Source organism: Glycine soja, chromosome 7 (assembly GCF_004193775.1).
Source record: "Glycine soja cultivar W05 chromosome 7, ASM419377v2, whole genome shotgun sequence".
Classification (NCBI taxonomy): Eukaryota; Viridiplantae; Streptophyta; class Magnoliopsida; order Fabales; family Fabaceae; genus Glycine; species Glycine soja.
Genome location: NC_041008.1, coordinates 43,810,447 through 43,827,580, shown reverse-complemented (window position 1 = coordinate 43,827,580; position 17,134 = coordinate 43,810,447). Strand labels below are relative to the sequence as shown.

Below are 17,134 nucleotides of genomic sequence, written 5' to 3'. Positions count from 1 at the left end.
TTTATCATTTTTTTTTAATTTTTAGGCATTTTACCAATTCTTTAAATGTGTAACTAAATGCTTATATGTTCCTGACATTATTTTGTTATCGACATGATATAAAATGCACAAAATTTGAAAACAAGATAATAATATGAACACACAAAACATAAGTAAAATTCACAAAATAATGATAGTTAAGTGATAAAACATGCAATCTAAGAAATTATGGCCACCAGAAATGATTATTCTTACGTAGTAGTTTTTTTTTTTTGTCTAAAAAGAGCTTTCTACTATCCACCAGTTTCAGAAAAAATAAGGCAGACGCCGAGCGAATATAGACTTGCAAATTGCAACAAGGGTAGATTTTACATGCATGGATCAAGATTTTCTACACTAAGTTTTAAAAGCAAAGATCTAAACCCTTGAAAATATTCTTTTTTCCATTAAAATAAACATGATTTTATTTTGCAAAACCTAAGTACCTCGGATTATAATTGCAGTTTAATTTTAAACTCCAAAAGATCCAATTCCTTTCCTACACCGCCACAGCACAGAAACCATTAACGATACAAATCTGAAAAGTTGTTCAACAGTATATTTTCGCAGCTCCATGCATGCATGCTGCCTCAACTCATTTGAAATCTCGACGTTGTAAATAACGCCTTGCTTCGCTCCCCAATTAAAGAATAATTATACAAATCAACGAATAGCAACTAGATATTTCCAGAACACCCCTCCCCCCCCCAAAAAAATAATAATAATAATAATAATTTTTATCCTTTATACACACATATCAAAACCAAGACTTGAATAAATGAAAATTCTCATTTACACACAACCTTGACAATATAACACAAACAAACGATGGTTATCTGTATTGCAGGAAGTACGAACCGTACCCGGGGAAGGCATTCAGAAAATTCATGACGAGCTCCGATGGCAAAACTAGTCCTCGTATCAGCACATGGTGGTACTTGTCTATCAAGGACAACAATACATTTTGTTCATTAACGTCCACTAATTGACCTGTATTCGGATAATGCAACACTGGAAGGATTAGAAACTGTAAATTTTCCATCTATGATTAAATTGTGAATAACCAACCCTAAACTACGATCAGGAGAGATGGATGGCAAGTAATGCTGCGTCTGAAAATCCAAGCATGCTAAATCATTGTGATTTTTGAAGTTCATTAATATCTCAAAATGATTTTCAAGAATAAGTGTGTTTGGTTTACCATTGGAAAACTCTCAAACGGCCGTTGAATCAAAAACTTTGAATTCCTACTTCTCACAAATCGTGCATGGAATGTATCCTTCAATCTAACGTTAAACCAAACACTTGTTCTTGGTTGCTGTGATGCAACCACCTCCAAAATCAGGATTAATTATAAAGATGCAACAACTAACTCATTTTTTAAGGGTTTTTTTTTTGTATATTGACGATGCATGTACAAAATAAAAAGCAGATAAGTACGTATTTATGCATATAAATAAAAGGCTTACCTAATTCCAGCTCCAGTTCCAGATCTTCATCATCCCCCTCTTCAATAGCTGAACCATTTTCCAATGCCTCAGCAGCTTTAGCATACCTATTAAGAAATTCTTCTTCTGTTTCTTCGTATTCATCACTTCCAGAATCCTATTCAAACAAATAAACCAAAAAACTAAAAATGAGTAAGCAAGAGAACACTGTAGGCAAAGAGGTAGATATTGATTTGGTATTAACAGCAAAAATAATGAGATATATGTGAAGAAGAGAAGTGCTAGCAATACTCTCTCTAACACACTTTCTTCTATTAGTGAAAATTTATTAACAAGAACATAATCATAAGTGGGGTTCAATAAATATGGAGTGACACCCACACAATTTTATGATTTCCAACAAATTCCAGGTAATAATAGTGTTAAGAGTATGTTAGAGTGCGCGTTGCTAGCATTTCTTATGTGAAAACACTGCAACGGTCAACCTCATCATAATCATCATTGTCACTGTCCTCATCCTCGTCCTCATCATCTTCATTTTCATCATCATCAGATCCTTGTTCATCTTCTTTCCCATCATGTGCTTCTTTCAATTGAATGGATACCTCCAACAGTGAAGTAAAGCAGTTTTGAATTTCATTGCCTGAGTTCCCTTGTTTGAGAAGTTGCTCAATCAATCGGCCCAATGTCATCACTAAAATTCATCCACAAAGAAATAGACAAAGTTGTGAAAAACAGTTTCAACTGTTTGACGGTGTTTACTAATGACTTAGAACTTAAACTAGGATGAATAGCAGCATTCAAATAATATATAGTTGAATGTTCATCAATTATGAGCAGAAAAACAAAAAGTACAATGAAGAACCATATAGGGTACATTCTTAAAAGTGTTCCCAAGCAGGTTGTTCGTGATCAGAAAAGTTTTCCCTTTTCAACAATCAACATTTCAAGTTTCAGCACACACAACAAAATGGCGTGCTAAATTGCTTAAAACAAGGTAAATATGAATAGAGTATATAATAATTAAGACAATCGATAGATAGGGCATACTATTACTTAGAAAAATGGAAAAACAAATATTATGTAAATTTAGTAATGCTTGAAAAAAGCAAACTATTTACCAACTAACTTCATCTCAGCCTCTGCTGTCAGACCAGGCTCAAAAGATCTATTGGATACATGACACAAAGCAGATGCCCAAATTTTGATGCCTCCGTGTTCGCCCTTCTCCAGAATACCTTCTACAATATCAGGATAACACAAATAGCAGGAAGATATAGCAAGCAATAGAGGCTTCCAAAGTGCACTGGGTGTGCTTTGAACTTCTATAAATCGAGAGAAGGCTGCCTGACTAAAAACAATAGCCAATGACTGCTTTACACCTTCAGTTTCAGGTGAGTAGGTTGGACAATGTAATAATATATGGACACATGAGCAAGCTCTCAATGTTGCAGAAGGATATTGCTTAATTGCCTCACTGATGAAAGCACCAATGCCCTCTACAATTGAACGTTCAGGAACAGGCGGAGCTGGAGGAGGTGGCATCTCTTTTACAACAAAGTTTTTCAGCTTATATCTGCAATCTAAATTCACAATTTCCTTAATCACCTCAAAAATCGATAAATCCTCTGATTCCTCCCATGCATGCCACTCTGCAATCATTTCAGACCAAACTGACACCAGCTCTGATACTTTAAGCTCTTGAATCATGTGATTTCCATCAATAGATAGCAAGACAGACTGTAGCAAAGTTGACAAATCTTCTATGCATGATGAGGAGGAGGGAGCCTGCTGATCTTGCTGATCCTTATCAAATTCAGGAAAACATAATAAAACTTTAACATGAAAACATATTTTGGTAGGTTTAAATATGTTTTTTGCCCCAGTAAATAATGCAATATTCATTTTTAATCTCAAAAATAAATTGTCTCCATTTGATACCTCATTTATGAAAATGTTCAAATGTAATCCTTGTCCTTCAAAAAAAAAAAATCATCTTGTTTTGGTCATTCATTTATGGAAATAAGGATTACATGGCACACTTTCATTAATTAAAAAAAGGAGCCAAAAGAAAACAATTTATTTTCCAGGAACTAAAAACAAGGATGGCCCTAAATAGCAATAAAGAAATATAAATTAGAGAAAGTGTTACACATTATTATTGTGGTCACTAAAAATACTTGAGGAATTCAAATGAGAAAAAAAAATACAATGTGACAAGGTAGATCATCAAAAATCAAAGCTTCATTAAATCCTTTATATTCTCTTTTTTGCTTTCCCTTGGGAACAAAAAAGTAGAGAAAATCAAAGTTCAATTTAGAAAGGCACTCAAACTGACCAGTGTGCACAGAGGGGTAAGCCAAGCCTGCTGCAAGAGTGCAGCAAAAGTTCTAGCAATTGCCACTTTACCCGTAGCCCATTTTTCACGAGACTCATCTGACTCAGATTCTTCAGGCCTGGAGTCTTCCCAAGTCTGACCCATAACTGCCAGAGCAGCAATTGCGCGTTCAACCACCTATTATACATACATACACATATCAAAAGTAGACTGGTGTTGCCTCAAAACTCAATCAAAGCAAGATAGACACATCCCCGCAGACATGAAAAACAATATACTCAGCGTTATCATGGAGGCAAACATGGATATATAAATAAAGGAAAATGCAATGTTATTTGCATGCATGTGTGACTGTATACTTTGCTACAAAAACACTATACAGCAGACAAATAGGAGTAATATAGATAACATATAAAACAAAGTGTTGAATTTGGCAAACCCCTAGGTGAATAAGTCTTTAATTTCATCCAACCAAAATCATTAAAACTTCCAATCTCGAAAACCATTTGGATTCATATCAAGAAATTTCAATAAAACTTTGAAACAAAGTTATGTATATTCAGCAATGGCATACCCAGATTTAATGTTATTATGTGATAGGAATTGTGAAAATGTTCAGAGCAAAGTTAGAGTAAAAAAGGAGTGTTTCAAGGAATGGTCTAGGTGTAGAAATTCTGAAACTTGGGATAAGTATAAGATAGCTAGAAATGAAACCAAAAAGGCGGTGAGTGAGGCAAGAGCCCAAGCTTTTGACGGACTATACCAAGCTCTAGGAACCAGGGACGGAGAAAGATCTATATATAGGCTTGCTAAGGGTAGAGAGAGGAAGACTAGAGATTTGGATCAAGTAAAGTGTGTTAAGGATGAAGAAGGCAAAGTCTTAGTGCATGAAAAGGATATCAAGGAAAGGTGGGAGGCGTATTTCCATAACTTATTTAATGATGGATATGGATATGACTCTAGCAGTCGAGGGAGGAGTTGAATGAGAGGTTGGAAACTTGGAGACGAGCTCTAGAAACACATGGCTTTCGCCTAAGCAGAAGCAAATCGGAGTATATGGAATGTAAGTTCAACAAAAGAAGGAGGGTTTCTAACTCAGAGGTGAAAATAGGAGACCATATTATCCCTCAAGTCACACGGTTTAAATATCTTGGGTCTGTAATACAGGATGATGGGGAAATTGTAGGGGATGTGAATCATCGCATTCAAGCAGGATGGATGAAATGGAGAAAAGCATCGGGGGTGTTATGTGATGCAAAGGTACCGATCAAGCTAAAGGGAAAGTTTTATCGGACTGCGGTAAGACCGGCGATTTTGTACGGAACAGAATGTTGGGCGGTCAAGAGCCAACATGAGAATAAAGTAGGTGTAGCGGAGATGAGGATGTTGCGGTGGATGTGTGGTAAGACTCGACAGGATAAAATTAGAAACGAAGCTATTAGAGAGAGGGTTGGAGTAACGCCTATTGTAGAGAAGATGGTGGAAAATAGACTTAGGTGGTTTGGGCATGTAGAGAGAAGACCGGTAGACTCTGTAGTGAGGAGAGTAGACCAGATGGAGAGAAGACAAACAATTCGAGACAGAGGAAGACCCAAAAAGACTATAAGAGAGGTTATCAAAAAGGATCTCGAAATTAATGGTTTGGATAGAAGTATGGTACTTGATAGAACATTATGGCGGAAGTTGATCCATGTAGCCGACCCCACCTAGTGGGATAAGGCGTTGTTGTTGTTGTTGTTGATGTGATAGGAATTGTCTGGTGAAACCCATAGAAATGATTATTAACCAATAAATAAACAAGAAAGATCAACATACTTGAGGCCAAGGTTCCAGATTGGAAGTTAACCATTTTGAGACTGGACCCACTATTGATGAGACAATAAGTGGGATATGGACTGCAACTTTTTCATCTCCAGCTTCCATAATAGAACTGAGAAGCTGAAATAAGATGGAACTCTCGCTCTCATTCTCATCATTTCCAATGTTGCCAACTATTACTTGGAGAAGGGGTAGAAAATCAGGGGGCAAGTAGTCATTCTGAAAAAGAAAACAAAAGCTGAGTAGTGAAAACGAGAAAGAGAGAATAAGAACAACCCAGTACAAAACATATCAGGGAACTAAAAAAGCTCACATCAAGTAGTGTGGTAATTGCCCCAGCAGCAGAAATCCGCACAGGATAGCAAGAAGGACCCTGCCTATCTGGCATGACCAATGCCATGAGCAATTGAGAATATACATCAGTACTCATCTCCTGAAAAGACAGAAACCAACTTGGGATCAGCTAAAAATGTGTTGAAGGTATTTCATCACAAAAGTTACATGAAAGCATATTGAGAAGCAATTTGAATCTGAATTTCTTGAGTTATGATAGTTAGTTGACATTCTGCCTTACTTCTGGTAGACAGGAGCCTAGTTCTCCAAGTACCCAGTTTGCACTAGCAACTAGGTATGGTAGGGACACAGCTATTGCATACAGTGGCAAAATCCGGGTACGAACAAGGCTTGTTACAAATTCAGGCTCTTGCTCCCTCAAAAACTGTAAGAAATGGCAGAATTTAAAACTCCTTTTAGTAATTTAGCATTGAAACACTGATGGATTGTCAAACAAAAGGGGAAAAGTCCTCACATCTTGCAGGCCACCATATGCCATAAGAACGCCAAAGTAACTGCCATGGTTTATGATGGAACAAGAACATGCAGATAAAGTTAATAAAAAAAACAGAAACATTAATTAAAAATTAAGCATGTTCATGTAAAGGGAAGCAAAAAAATGAAAAGGAAATAAGCTAAACATAGAGTAAGGATATCTACATAAGAAACAACCTTGTCCCCTTCAATCAGAAGGAAGTTATTTTGGAAAAAAGAACAGAAAGTATAAGAGTAATGTATACTCTTATAAGAGTATACATTACTCTTATAGAAAGGAATTAAGAATTATCAACACAAAACATACAACAAAATGTGTAAGGCATCAAATGGGTATAAACTCATTACAGCCATAAACACAATTGATTAGCCTGCATGTTTGATTGAATTAACTTGACTTGTAAAAATAATCGATTTTTTTGGCAGCTTCTCTAGAGAGCTTTTGAAAGAAAACACAAACCAAATTCAGCTAGATAAATTCTGTTGAAGCTGATTCAAAAGAAAATGCATACGTACTGCTCATTTTTCCATATCTATACTGTTGCTTTGCCAATAGGCAGTTAAAAACATATACATTAACAAATGAACAAAGTATTTATCATCATAGATCATGTCATTGATCTTAAAAGCATAATTTGGATTTATTTAAGGCATGCAAATGTGAAGCATACATAAAACTCACTCATTCAAGATTTTCTTTTGAGACAAGTTGGAAGCGGAAGGAATGGGAAACTTGGACAAAAATGGAAGCACCAATAACTCCCCCATAGAGCGGCGTTGATTGCTTTTTTTGTTCTTTTGACCTTTTTTACGCTTGGATGAAGATAAACTGTCAGTGGCAGTCTCCATTGGTGGACCCTGTAGACATTAGTGACAAAATGAGCCATGGTAATAACTAAGGCGTAGATTAATAAGTTTTTATTCGTGTAGTAACCTTTGACAGTGAAATAACACCAAGTAAGTTTACTGCACTTTTTCTAGCTGTGAATAAATCCTCTCTCCATCCAGAAATTTCACCCTAAATATAAAATTCAGGTTAGATATATATCTAAAAATTAAGGTAACACAAATTACAAAAAGATCAATTTCATACTATATCTGAAGGAAGATTCTTTTGTATATACTCATCTGGGTCTTCTTCCCACTCTGACATGTCCTATGCATTAACATTTCCATAAGAAATTAACAAGAAAAAGTGTATGTTAAGCAACTAAATTTTACAAGTTTATTATTCTTAAGCAAAACAAATATCCATGTTATTTTTTAAATAAATTCTGACCTTGTCATTCATGACTAATGCTGGAAAGATTGCAGATTCCAATAGAGTCGTAAAATGTGGAGAAACTAATCGCCATCCCTGCATAAATTGAAATTGAACCTTATCAAGATGTTGAAATTTAATTTTAAAATAATTGAAACTAGAAAAAAAAATCAGAAACCTACCGGCCCAGTCTCCAGTATATTTGAAATTACATCAAAACCTAGGGACAATAGCCTCTCTGAAAGGAAAGGAAGTTTCTGCAAGAGGAACATGACAGTTCAAATTTTGGAACATCCAAAATATGAGGAAATAAAATAATAAATATCAAGGTAACAAGTCCAGAATCAAGTTACAGATAAATAAAGATCTGGATTTTGGAAGCAGTGTGGAAAATAAATACAGATGGTTAATAAATAAGATGCTGAGCAGACAACAGTTTAAGGAAGAGCATCAATGAGTAGTTCAGAATTTTAGAACAAAAAAATCAGAACAGCAAGCATAACCATTGTTCAGGCCAACTACTAAACCAGTTATTAAGTACAAGAATTAATGACAATATCTTACACTGGTATTTTTGGTAAGTTTGACCATGTTTAAAACACAATTTATAATTTCTGGCATCAACCTGAAAATGAAGGGCATATGTTTCAATATATGATATAAAAAAAAGTTTATATTCAAACAATAAAAAAGAAAAACTGTATGAACCATATTACTTATCAGAATGTTTCCTGTGCCGGGTTACAAGGGCAGAGAAGATAAGCAGACTTCTTTTTCCAGTCTTCAATCTTGTCAAATATTCATCTTCTTGATTGACAATACTATCAAAGCTCAGAGAGCTCAAAATGCTCATTAGGTCCCGACAGAATGAAGGCAGTAGAGGAGCCAAAGTTGATGGCATGTAGGACTTCACCTATATGTAGAAATTTCAAATAAAAAGAAAAAGATATAACCATTTTAAAGAGAATATCAAATAAATAGCAATGGCAAAAAGAAATTAGACCAGGGGGAAAAATTTAGCATAAAGTCTTGGACTAGATAGCAAAGAGTAACAGAGAACATAATATGTCACATTAGCTGAAAGCTTTCCTTTTCACAGTGAAGAACCAAATTCTCTTCAACAAGTTTAATAACAGGACGAGAATAATGAGTCTATCTCTCCCACACACTTTATTTTTCAGTATAAATAAGAGACAAGGAGTCTAATAACACTAAGTAATTTTCATACTTATTGTTCTAAAAAATCAGTGTAATGTGGCTGCAGATCACAAAAAAAGAGGTAGCACTTATGTTTCCATTGTAATACACTCGTCTGTTTTTAACAAACCACTATGCAATACTGACAATAGTCTGTGTGCAAATCACATTGGGAAAAATTAGCATCATGACTTCACAAATGCTAGTTAAAGCTGATGAGCCAAAAACTAATACCATCAAAGGCCAACTGAAACTTTTAGATGGATTTGGCTCATAGCATCCAAGGCCAACTTATAGATGTAGTGTAGACTTAATAGAATTTAATAACAAAACTACGCCAAAAGAGTATAGACATCACAAACAATACAACCAGAAGACAACAGAAGAATTCCATTTAGATAATAAGATCATTTAACTTCTAGGCTTCAGCTCCCCCATTATTGAATATATTCAAATCAATGCAGACAATAACAAATATATAGATTTTTTATGTCAAGTATACACGCATCAAACCAATACTTACTGCAAAATGTAGGCATTTGCATATAGTGAGGAGGACTTTCTCAGTTTCTTTTTCTGCTATGCCATGGGTTGCTAAAGCCTGATCCAAGCATCATACAATCACTCAGAAGTGAAGTTCATAAGAAAAGGTGAGCAAGGCAAATAAGAAAAACACAACACCTTTTCAACAAATTGATGGAAAACAGCAAGCAAAGGCACAAGAACTTCTTTGGATATAAGCTCCAATTGTGGTGGTACCGGCTCCTTAGCAACTTTAGGATTCAAAAAATACTGCAAAATGAAGGAATGATTTTGAACATAAGTCAAACCAACCAAAGCCATTCAGCACTCATCACATACAAAGTTTTCTAAAATAATACAGATAAAACATTACTATAGAAGCACATTATGGCAAACTGCATCGAGTAACAAAAACTTCAAAAATTCAGAAGCACATACTTATTAAAAAGCAACCAAAGCCCACCATTATCATCTTCACTAATAGTTTTAACAATTTGAACTCTCCAAAGCCATACAGCATCGAACACATACAGAGTTTCATAAAAACAATTAATAGAACTAAAAAAATATTTTAGAACCACACAGTAAGCCAAACTAACAAAAAATCCAAAATCTCACAAGCACAGGCTTATTAAAAATTTGAGTACCTGGAAAGGTCTGAGAAGAGCATGGAGAACAAGAAGTGCATTTACAGTACTCCATTTGGTATTCGAACCACTGGTAAGATGGCTATTCTGAATAGCAGACTGCAAATTAGGCACAAGCTCCGGCCACAAATTCTGCTTAACAAAATCAGCAGCAGCAATGGCACGGAACTGCAACCACAGAATCACTCACCAATCAGATTCATATATACTCATACATACTTAGCCACACACACACACACACATATAACACACGAGCAGAAATCAGAACAAAACACAGTTCATAAGAAACTAGAAAGCAGAATTTACATGCATACCACTTCGACTAAAATTTTGAGAACGGACAACTCGACTTGAAGCAACGCTTGCATCAGCTGCTCCTTGAACTCCTTGCTCACATTGGAAGGCTTGACGCCGGTACTATCGACAGTGCGACGAGTGAGGTTCTTGAGATAGGTAGCAGCAGCGATTTTCTGACCTTGATTTCCTCCACCTGTTCGCGAAACACGAAACGAGAATTATCGCGATTATAAGATTTCCGAAAGGAGGAGTTGAATAGGTGAATTAAATTAAATTACCGGTGGAAATGGAAAGGAGGTAGAAAGGGAAGTGCGGAGTGAGGGAGATGAGATCGAGTGCGGCGGTGGCAGTGCGGACGGCGGTAGCGTCGGGGCTGAGGGTTTGGTCGAGCAACTGAGCGATATGAGTAAGGTCCTCCGCCATGGTCAGAGCTGCTACTCAGTTCGGAAAGAGAAACAGAAACCCTAGTTTTGCGTCACCCGCTCTCTTGCATATTGGCGGGAATGTGTGTGCTTTTTATATGGCAGATTCCGCTTTTTCGAGATAAGAGAAAAATAAAAAGAATATTGCTTATTTTTCAAATTAATTGAAAATGGAGATGCGGGGGATCGAACCCCGTGCCTCTCGCATGCAAAGCGAGCGCTCTACCATTTGAGCTACATCCCCATGACAGTAATCTTTAAGAATTTTATTTTTCATTGATTTACTCTAATGGCAATTCAACGGTTGTTTTTAATCCTCCTAGATTTCGGGTATGAAATTGGTGTAATGCATTTTTGCAAAAGAAAATTAACTTGATGTGTTTTGACTGCTTATCTTTGAATTTGTTAACGACTTGAGTTGAAATTTGTTCATCTAAATTTTCATTTTTATGTTGTACAACTGTGTTAATAGTTGAAGAGATAGCATAATTAATCTGAATCATTAAACATAAAGGAAGAAAATTTGATTTTGAAAGTATAACCTATATTGGATTTGAAACCGTGTATGGTACGCTATTGGTCGCCAAACATGTCACGTTCTTTCCATGCCACGGCCTTTCCTTTATATTCTCACACGCGGTTTGATCCATGACAGAAAGAAAAACATGAGAGATTGAAAATCAGAAGCCTCTACATCATGATCATTTTCTAAACTTCTGCAGTTAATTCAAAGAGACAGTAAATAATTAGAATATGTTCCCCCAGTTTTTCAAGACAGCTCCTTTCAGAAAGCCTTGTTGGTTATCAATACAGTACCATTGATGATAACAGTATCATATTAAAGTCACTTTTAGTATTTGGGCCTTCTTTAGCAGCATTCACACTCTTGTTCGACTAAAACTAGATGAAAAAAGTCAAATTGAGCAGAGCAGCACTAAGGTCGATGCCCAGTGTAGTAGGCCTTTTCCTCCCAATTTCAGCATATCACAGTGTCCATAAAAAATTTCTCATTAGTGGCACAAGCTTTTGCAGTGCACACATACAATATAATAATTGAAACAGCCCCGCATTCCGATGGAGCTAGAGTACTATTCACAAATAACATAGCAAAACCACTTAACTTTAGTTCAATTTTTCAACATGTGTGGATCCCAGCACCAGCCTATGTCCAACGTTCAAAAAGCCATTCAAACTTGCACGAGTAAATTACGGCCATTTGTACACCTTTTTCTCTGTAAAAAAAATCAGTATCCTAAAATCCTTCCTCCAAACACTTGTATCATCTTCTAGCTTCTAATTTCTAACCATGCAAATGCAGCTATTCACCATCTTCAAACTCCTTATACTAACACTATTATTTCAGCTACAAGTCACTCCCACTCTCACACTCTCCCCTTGCAAAACCTCATGTGGCAACATTCCTATAAATTACCCCTTTGGCCTAGAAGATGGATGTGGTGCACCCCAGTTCAGACACATGCTAAACTGCAGCACCGACTTGTTCTTTCAAACCCCTTCAGGTTCTTACAAAGTCCAATCCATCGACTATGACAAAAAAACCATGGTAATCTATGACCCCTCAATGTCCACCTGCTCCATTCTCCAACCTCACCACGACTTCGAAATGACCCAAGTTCAATCCGCCATAATCCCCCCATCACAGGACACAGTTTTCGTGCTGCTAAACTGCTCCATAGACTCTCCCGTTCTAAACCACTACAAGTACCTCTGCTTCAACTTCGCCGGTCACACGTGTGACGAGCTTTATGGTTCGTGCAACGCCTTCAGGGTCTTTCATTTGCTGACAAACAGTTCTCCACCGTGTTGTTTCACCAGTTATAGCACCGTGAAGTTCATGAGCATGAACATATTGGACTGCACGCACTATACCAGTGTGTTTAACACGGATAATTTGAAGGGTGTTGGCCCTTTGGACTGGGTTTATGGGATCAAGCTTTCTTTCAGTGTGCCTGATACTGGATGTCAAAGTTGCAAAGAATCTGGTGGGACATGTGGCTTTGATACTGATACGGAAGGTTTGCTTTGTCTTTGCTCAAGTTTCGCTAATTCAACAAGGGAATGTGGTAAGCAACTTTGGAATTATAACCTTTGTCTTGCACAAAAAATGGTATACCAAGTTTTATTTGTATGCTAACTATAATGTCGTCGTTTCTGTTTTGCATCTCAGCTGCTGGAAGCATAATATCAAAAGGACAGAACAATGCTCCTTGGACACACTTCCTACTGGTTTTGCTTGTTGTAGCTAATTTTCTCACGAAAGTGAGGCTCGTTTGAGAGATTAATTTTAGTTGTCTGCCACTCTATTGTTATAGGGCAGCGAGAGTTTGTTTACCACTTCAGATTGGGGAAGTGTGTTTTGAAGTCGCAAGGTTGTTCACAACTCTCCAATGATGCAAAATGGCTTACAGAAAACAGAAGAGAAACGTCTTCTTCATTTCTGTATGTTGTTCACAGTGGGCATTACAAATGACTAATGTACGGTATGTTAGAGACCCACGTTATGTGCACGTTGCACATTCCTTTATATTTTATTATTTTGGAAAAATTTGTTACTTCTGAATCTGGTCCATTTTCCATCCACATTCATCCCATATCTTTGCAAAATATATTTGCAACCACCTTCAGTAACAAATCACGTACCCATCATCTCACGTACTGATAACTTCTTATCTCACGTCTGATAACTTCCTATCTCACGTTCTGATAACAAGTTGAGAGAGCTCTGTGATGGACAGACTCTATAAATAGGATGGGGTGCTCTCAGTTTTGAATCACCAAACCCACTTCTCTATTCAGAAAAAATACACCATCTATTCAGAGTGAGTAAGGGTCTGGAAGAACAAAACTGTCTTTCAGGTTCGTGTGTGAGCCGCTTCCCGTTCGATTTGCAATGACTGGAGGTATGCTTGTAATTCCTTTTAATTTCCGCTGTTTGATCTAAATATGCTATTTAAATTTATTTGCATGTTTAGATCAGTGTATGTATATTTCTTCATTTGGTATCAGAGCCTATTTGTACCTCTGTCTTGCTTATTGGGTCGTTCCTATGTGGAGTTTATTTTCTGAGTATATGGGTGTTATGTTTTAAGCCTCCTTAATTCAAAATAACATCAAAATTAGGAATGATGTGAGTTTTCTAATTTTTCTATGATTTAAAACGTATTTTTGGGTGTCTAAAATGTATATAATGTGTGGGTTTTTCGAAATTGAGGTAATAATATTTTTTTTTTTTTTTTTTTTTTTACCACTGCTGGAGGTTGAAGACGAAGTCTTGTGGGTTTTGTTTACTGTGTTGGAATTGTTAATATACATTTTAAATTAACAATATTAAACAAAGCACGACTTGGTCTAGTGGTAGATGTGATGTGTATTACCTCATTGTACTGGGTTCGAATCTCGTTGCTGCCCTTGTTGTTTGTTTTCGTTTTAATTAATTAAAAGGAAGTATAAATGAAACAAAAACGCCTTATGCTGGTTTCGAACCCTCACCCTACAAGCATGAAAGGACTCCCTTTGCCGCTAAGCTACTGCAACTTAATTGTTTATTAACTGCAGTTCACGTGTATTTATAACTTCTTAAGGATAAATCATTTATGCACAAACTATTTAAAAATTGTTTGTCTCTTAAGTTATGTTGAACATGCAATATTATGTTAAATACTGGTATGCATTGGATTTAATCCTTTAAAGTTTATTACATGTTGAATGAATATACGTGCAATGTTATTTTGAATTGGTATACATGTAATTTTTTTTATGATTCAATATTGAGCACATTTGCATTATTAAGTATGTTTATGCAAGGTTTATTTTTAAATGTTAAGTGATTAATATAATTTTATTAAATTAGAGAATAGCCACAGCATCTTTAATTGAGTAAAATTATATACTAAATTTATAATCACATTAGAAATATTAATTGTGATTAATCATATGTAATGTGATGAAATCTACCCACAGGAATTTTGTTATATTTGTATGATTAATTAGGATAAAATATTAAATTATATTTCTTAATTTACCCACAGGAATTAAGGAAAAGAACATGATTTAATAGTTTTATCATAAAGTTGCATGATGAATCTAATTGAGTAGGACTTTAGCCCACAGGCAAGTTTTGTGTCACTAGATTCATATATTGAGACATGATTTGCATTGGCAAAACATGACATTTGTTTAGTCTCAAATTTTCTTAATGAGCATGTGTGTTTGTTTGCAGTTTCACAATCTATGAATATTTCTTGTGACCTTCCCATTTTGAAAGGTGATAATTATAAGGTTTGGAAGGAAAGAGTTCTCCTTCATTTGGGCTGGATGGATATTGACTATGCTATAAGGAAGGATGAGCCACCGGCTATTACTGAAACTAGCGAACCTGATGCTGTTGATCTTTATGAAAAGTGGGAGAGATCTAATCGTCTCTCCGTTATGTTCATAAAAACCAACATATCCGCTAGTATCCGGGGTTCAGTTGACCAGTATGATAAGGTCAGAGATCTGTTGAAAGCCATTGATGAACAGTTTACAACCTCTGAGAAGTCACTTGCTAGCACACTCATTATGCAATTCTCTTCCATTAAGCTTACTGGAACGAGAGGTGTGCGTGAACATATCATGCGCTTAAGGGACATAGTGGCTCAGTTGAAAACCTTGGAAGTTACCATGTCTGAATCCTTCCTGGTACATTTCATTTTGTGCACCCTACCTCAACAGTATACACCCTTCAAAATCTCCTACAACACACATAAGGATAAATGGTCTATTAATGAATTGATGACCATGTGTGTTCAAGAAGAGGAGAGATTGATAATGGAAGAGGGTGAGAAGGTAAATTTGACTACTTCTAATTCTGGAAAGGATAGGAAGAAGTTTGTAGGCACCAATAAAGGAAAGATTCCGACTCAACCAACAATTAAAAAGGAGTCAAAGTGTTTCTTCTGTAAAAAGAAAGGACACATGAAGAAGGACTGCCCCAAATTTAAAAGTTGGTTTGAGAAGAAAGGTACACCATTTTCCTTTGTTTGTTATGAATCTAATATGATTAATGTGAATCATAATACATGGTGGATTGACTCTGGTTCTACAATCCATGTTTCTAATACCTTGCAGGGTATGGAAAGCCTAAGGAAGCCAGTGGGAAGTGAGCAGTGCATCTACTCAGGGAGTAGGATGAGCTCACATGTAGAGGCCATTGGAACGTGCGTCTTAGTCTTAAGTAGTGGCTTTAAATTACATTTGGAGAAAGTTTTTTATGTTCCTAGTTTCTGTAAAAACTTAATTTCTGTTTCTAAACTTGCACCTTTGGGATTTTATTTTAATTTTACAGACTTTGGTTTTAATTTACTAAATAAATCTGAAATTATTGGTTGTGGTCAATTGGTTGATGGTCTTTATTCGATTGAATTGCAAAATGACGCTACTTCTATGCACGTTTCTGTTGGGTTAAAACGATGTATTGTGAATGAAGAATCCTCTATGTTGTGGCACCGGAGATTAGGACATATCTCTATTGAAAGAATCAAGCGATTAGTAAATGAAGGAGTACTTAGTACTTTGGATTTCGCTGATTTTGAGACTTGTGTAGATTGCATTAAGGGTAAGCAAACTAACAAGTCTAAAAAGGGTGCAAAGAGGAGTTCTAATTTATTAGAAATCATACATACAGACATATGTTGTCCAGACATGGATGCAAATAGTCCGAAATACTTCATAACCTTTATAGATGATTATTCACGATATATGTATCTCTACTTACTTCATTCTAAGAATGAAGCTTTAGATGCCTTTAAAGTTTTTAAGGCTGAAGTTGAGAAACAATGTGGAAAACAAATTAAGATCGTGAGATCAGATAGAGGTGGGGAGTACTATGGTAGATACACAGAGGATGGACAAGCACCAGGTTCATTTGCGAAATTTCTTCAAGAACATGGGATTGTTGCCCAATACACTATGCCTGGTTCTCCGGATCAGAATGGTGTGGCAGAACGAAGAAATCGAACCTTATTAGACATGGTGAGAAGCATGAGGAGTAATGTAAAGCTTCCTCAATTTTTGTGGATTGATGCTCTTAAGACGGCTGCGTATATATTAAACCGAGTTCCAACCAAGGCTGTCTCAAAGACACCTTTTGAATTATTCAAGGGTTGGAAACCAAGTTTGCGACATATACGCGTTTGGGGATGCCCGTCTGAAGTAAGAATCTATAATCCACAAGAGAAGAAACTAGACCCTAAGACTATTACTGGGTATTTCATTGGATATGCTGAAAGGTCTAAAGGGTATAGGTTCTATTGTCCATCCCACAACACTAGGATTGT

General features: G+C 36.1%; 2 protein-coding genes, 1 non-coding gene and 1 pseudogene across 4 annotated transcripts; 2 read left to right on the top strand and 2 right to left on the bottom strand.

The window, feature by feature from the left end:
- Positions 1 to 482: 482 nt before the first annotated feature.
- On the bottom strand, positions 483 to 10,896 carry LOC114419922 (importin beta-like SAD2). 2 transcript variants are annotated; one of them, XM_028385738.1, is made up of 21 exons: positions 10,653 to 10,893; positions 10,392 to 10,567; positions 10,078 to 10,245; positions 9,590 to 9,700; positions 9,432 to 9,509; positions 8,428 to 8,624; positions 8,276 to 8,336; positions 7,894 to 7,968; positions 7,730 to 7,807; positions 7,544 to 7,606; positions 7,385 to 7,468; positions 7,133 to 7,308; positions 6,431 to 6,470; positions 6,197 to 6,340; positions 5,936 to 6,055; positions 5,620 to 5,841; positions 3,805 to 3,981; positions 2,588 to 3,272; positions 1,952 to 2,160; positions 1,488 to 1,623; positions 483 to 1,008 (listed from the first exon to the last, which is right to left on the bottom strand). In XM_028385738.1, the coding sequence occupies exons 1-21, from the start codon at positions 10,795 to 10,797 to the stop codon at positions 851 to 853; spliced, it is 3,303 nt and encodes a 1,100-aa protein (XP_028241539.1). In that variant the 5' UTR covers positions 10,798 to 10,893; the 3' UTR covers positions 483 to 850. The 2 variants fall into 2 exon arrangements, 1 of the variants encoding a protein (XP_028241539.1); XR_003668323.1 differs by lacking the exon at positions 483 to 1,008 and having other exon boundaries at positions 1,590 to 1,623; positions 2,596 to 3,272; positions 10,653 to 10,896.
- A 71-nt stretch (positions 10,897 to 10,967) lies between these two features.
- TRNAA-UGC lies at positions 10,968 to 11,040 on the bottom strand. The gene has a single exon. It is a non-coding gene; the product is annotated as a tRNA-Ala (tRNA).
- Positions 11,041 to 11,971: 931 nt separating this feature from the next.
- On the top strand, positions 11,972 to 13,401 carry LOC114419921 (annotated as a pseudogene).
- Positions 13,402 to 15,042: 1,641 nt separating this feature from the next.
- On the top strand, positions 15,043 to 16,193 carry LOC114417702. Its single transcript, XM_028382792.1, has 2 exons — positions 15,043 to 15,819; positions 15,927 to 16,193. The coding sequence occupies exons 1-2, from the start codon at positions 15,048 to 15,050 to the stop codon at positions 15,959 to 15,961; spliced, it is 807 nt and encodes a 268-aa protein (XP_028238593.1). The 5' UTR covers positions 15,043 to 15,047; the 3' UTR covers positions 15,962 to 16,193.
- The last annotated feature ends 941 nt before the right edge of the window (positions 16,194 to 17,134 follow it).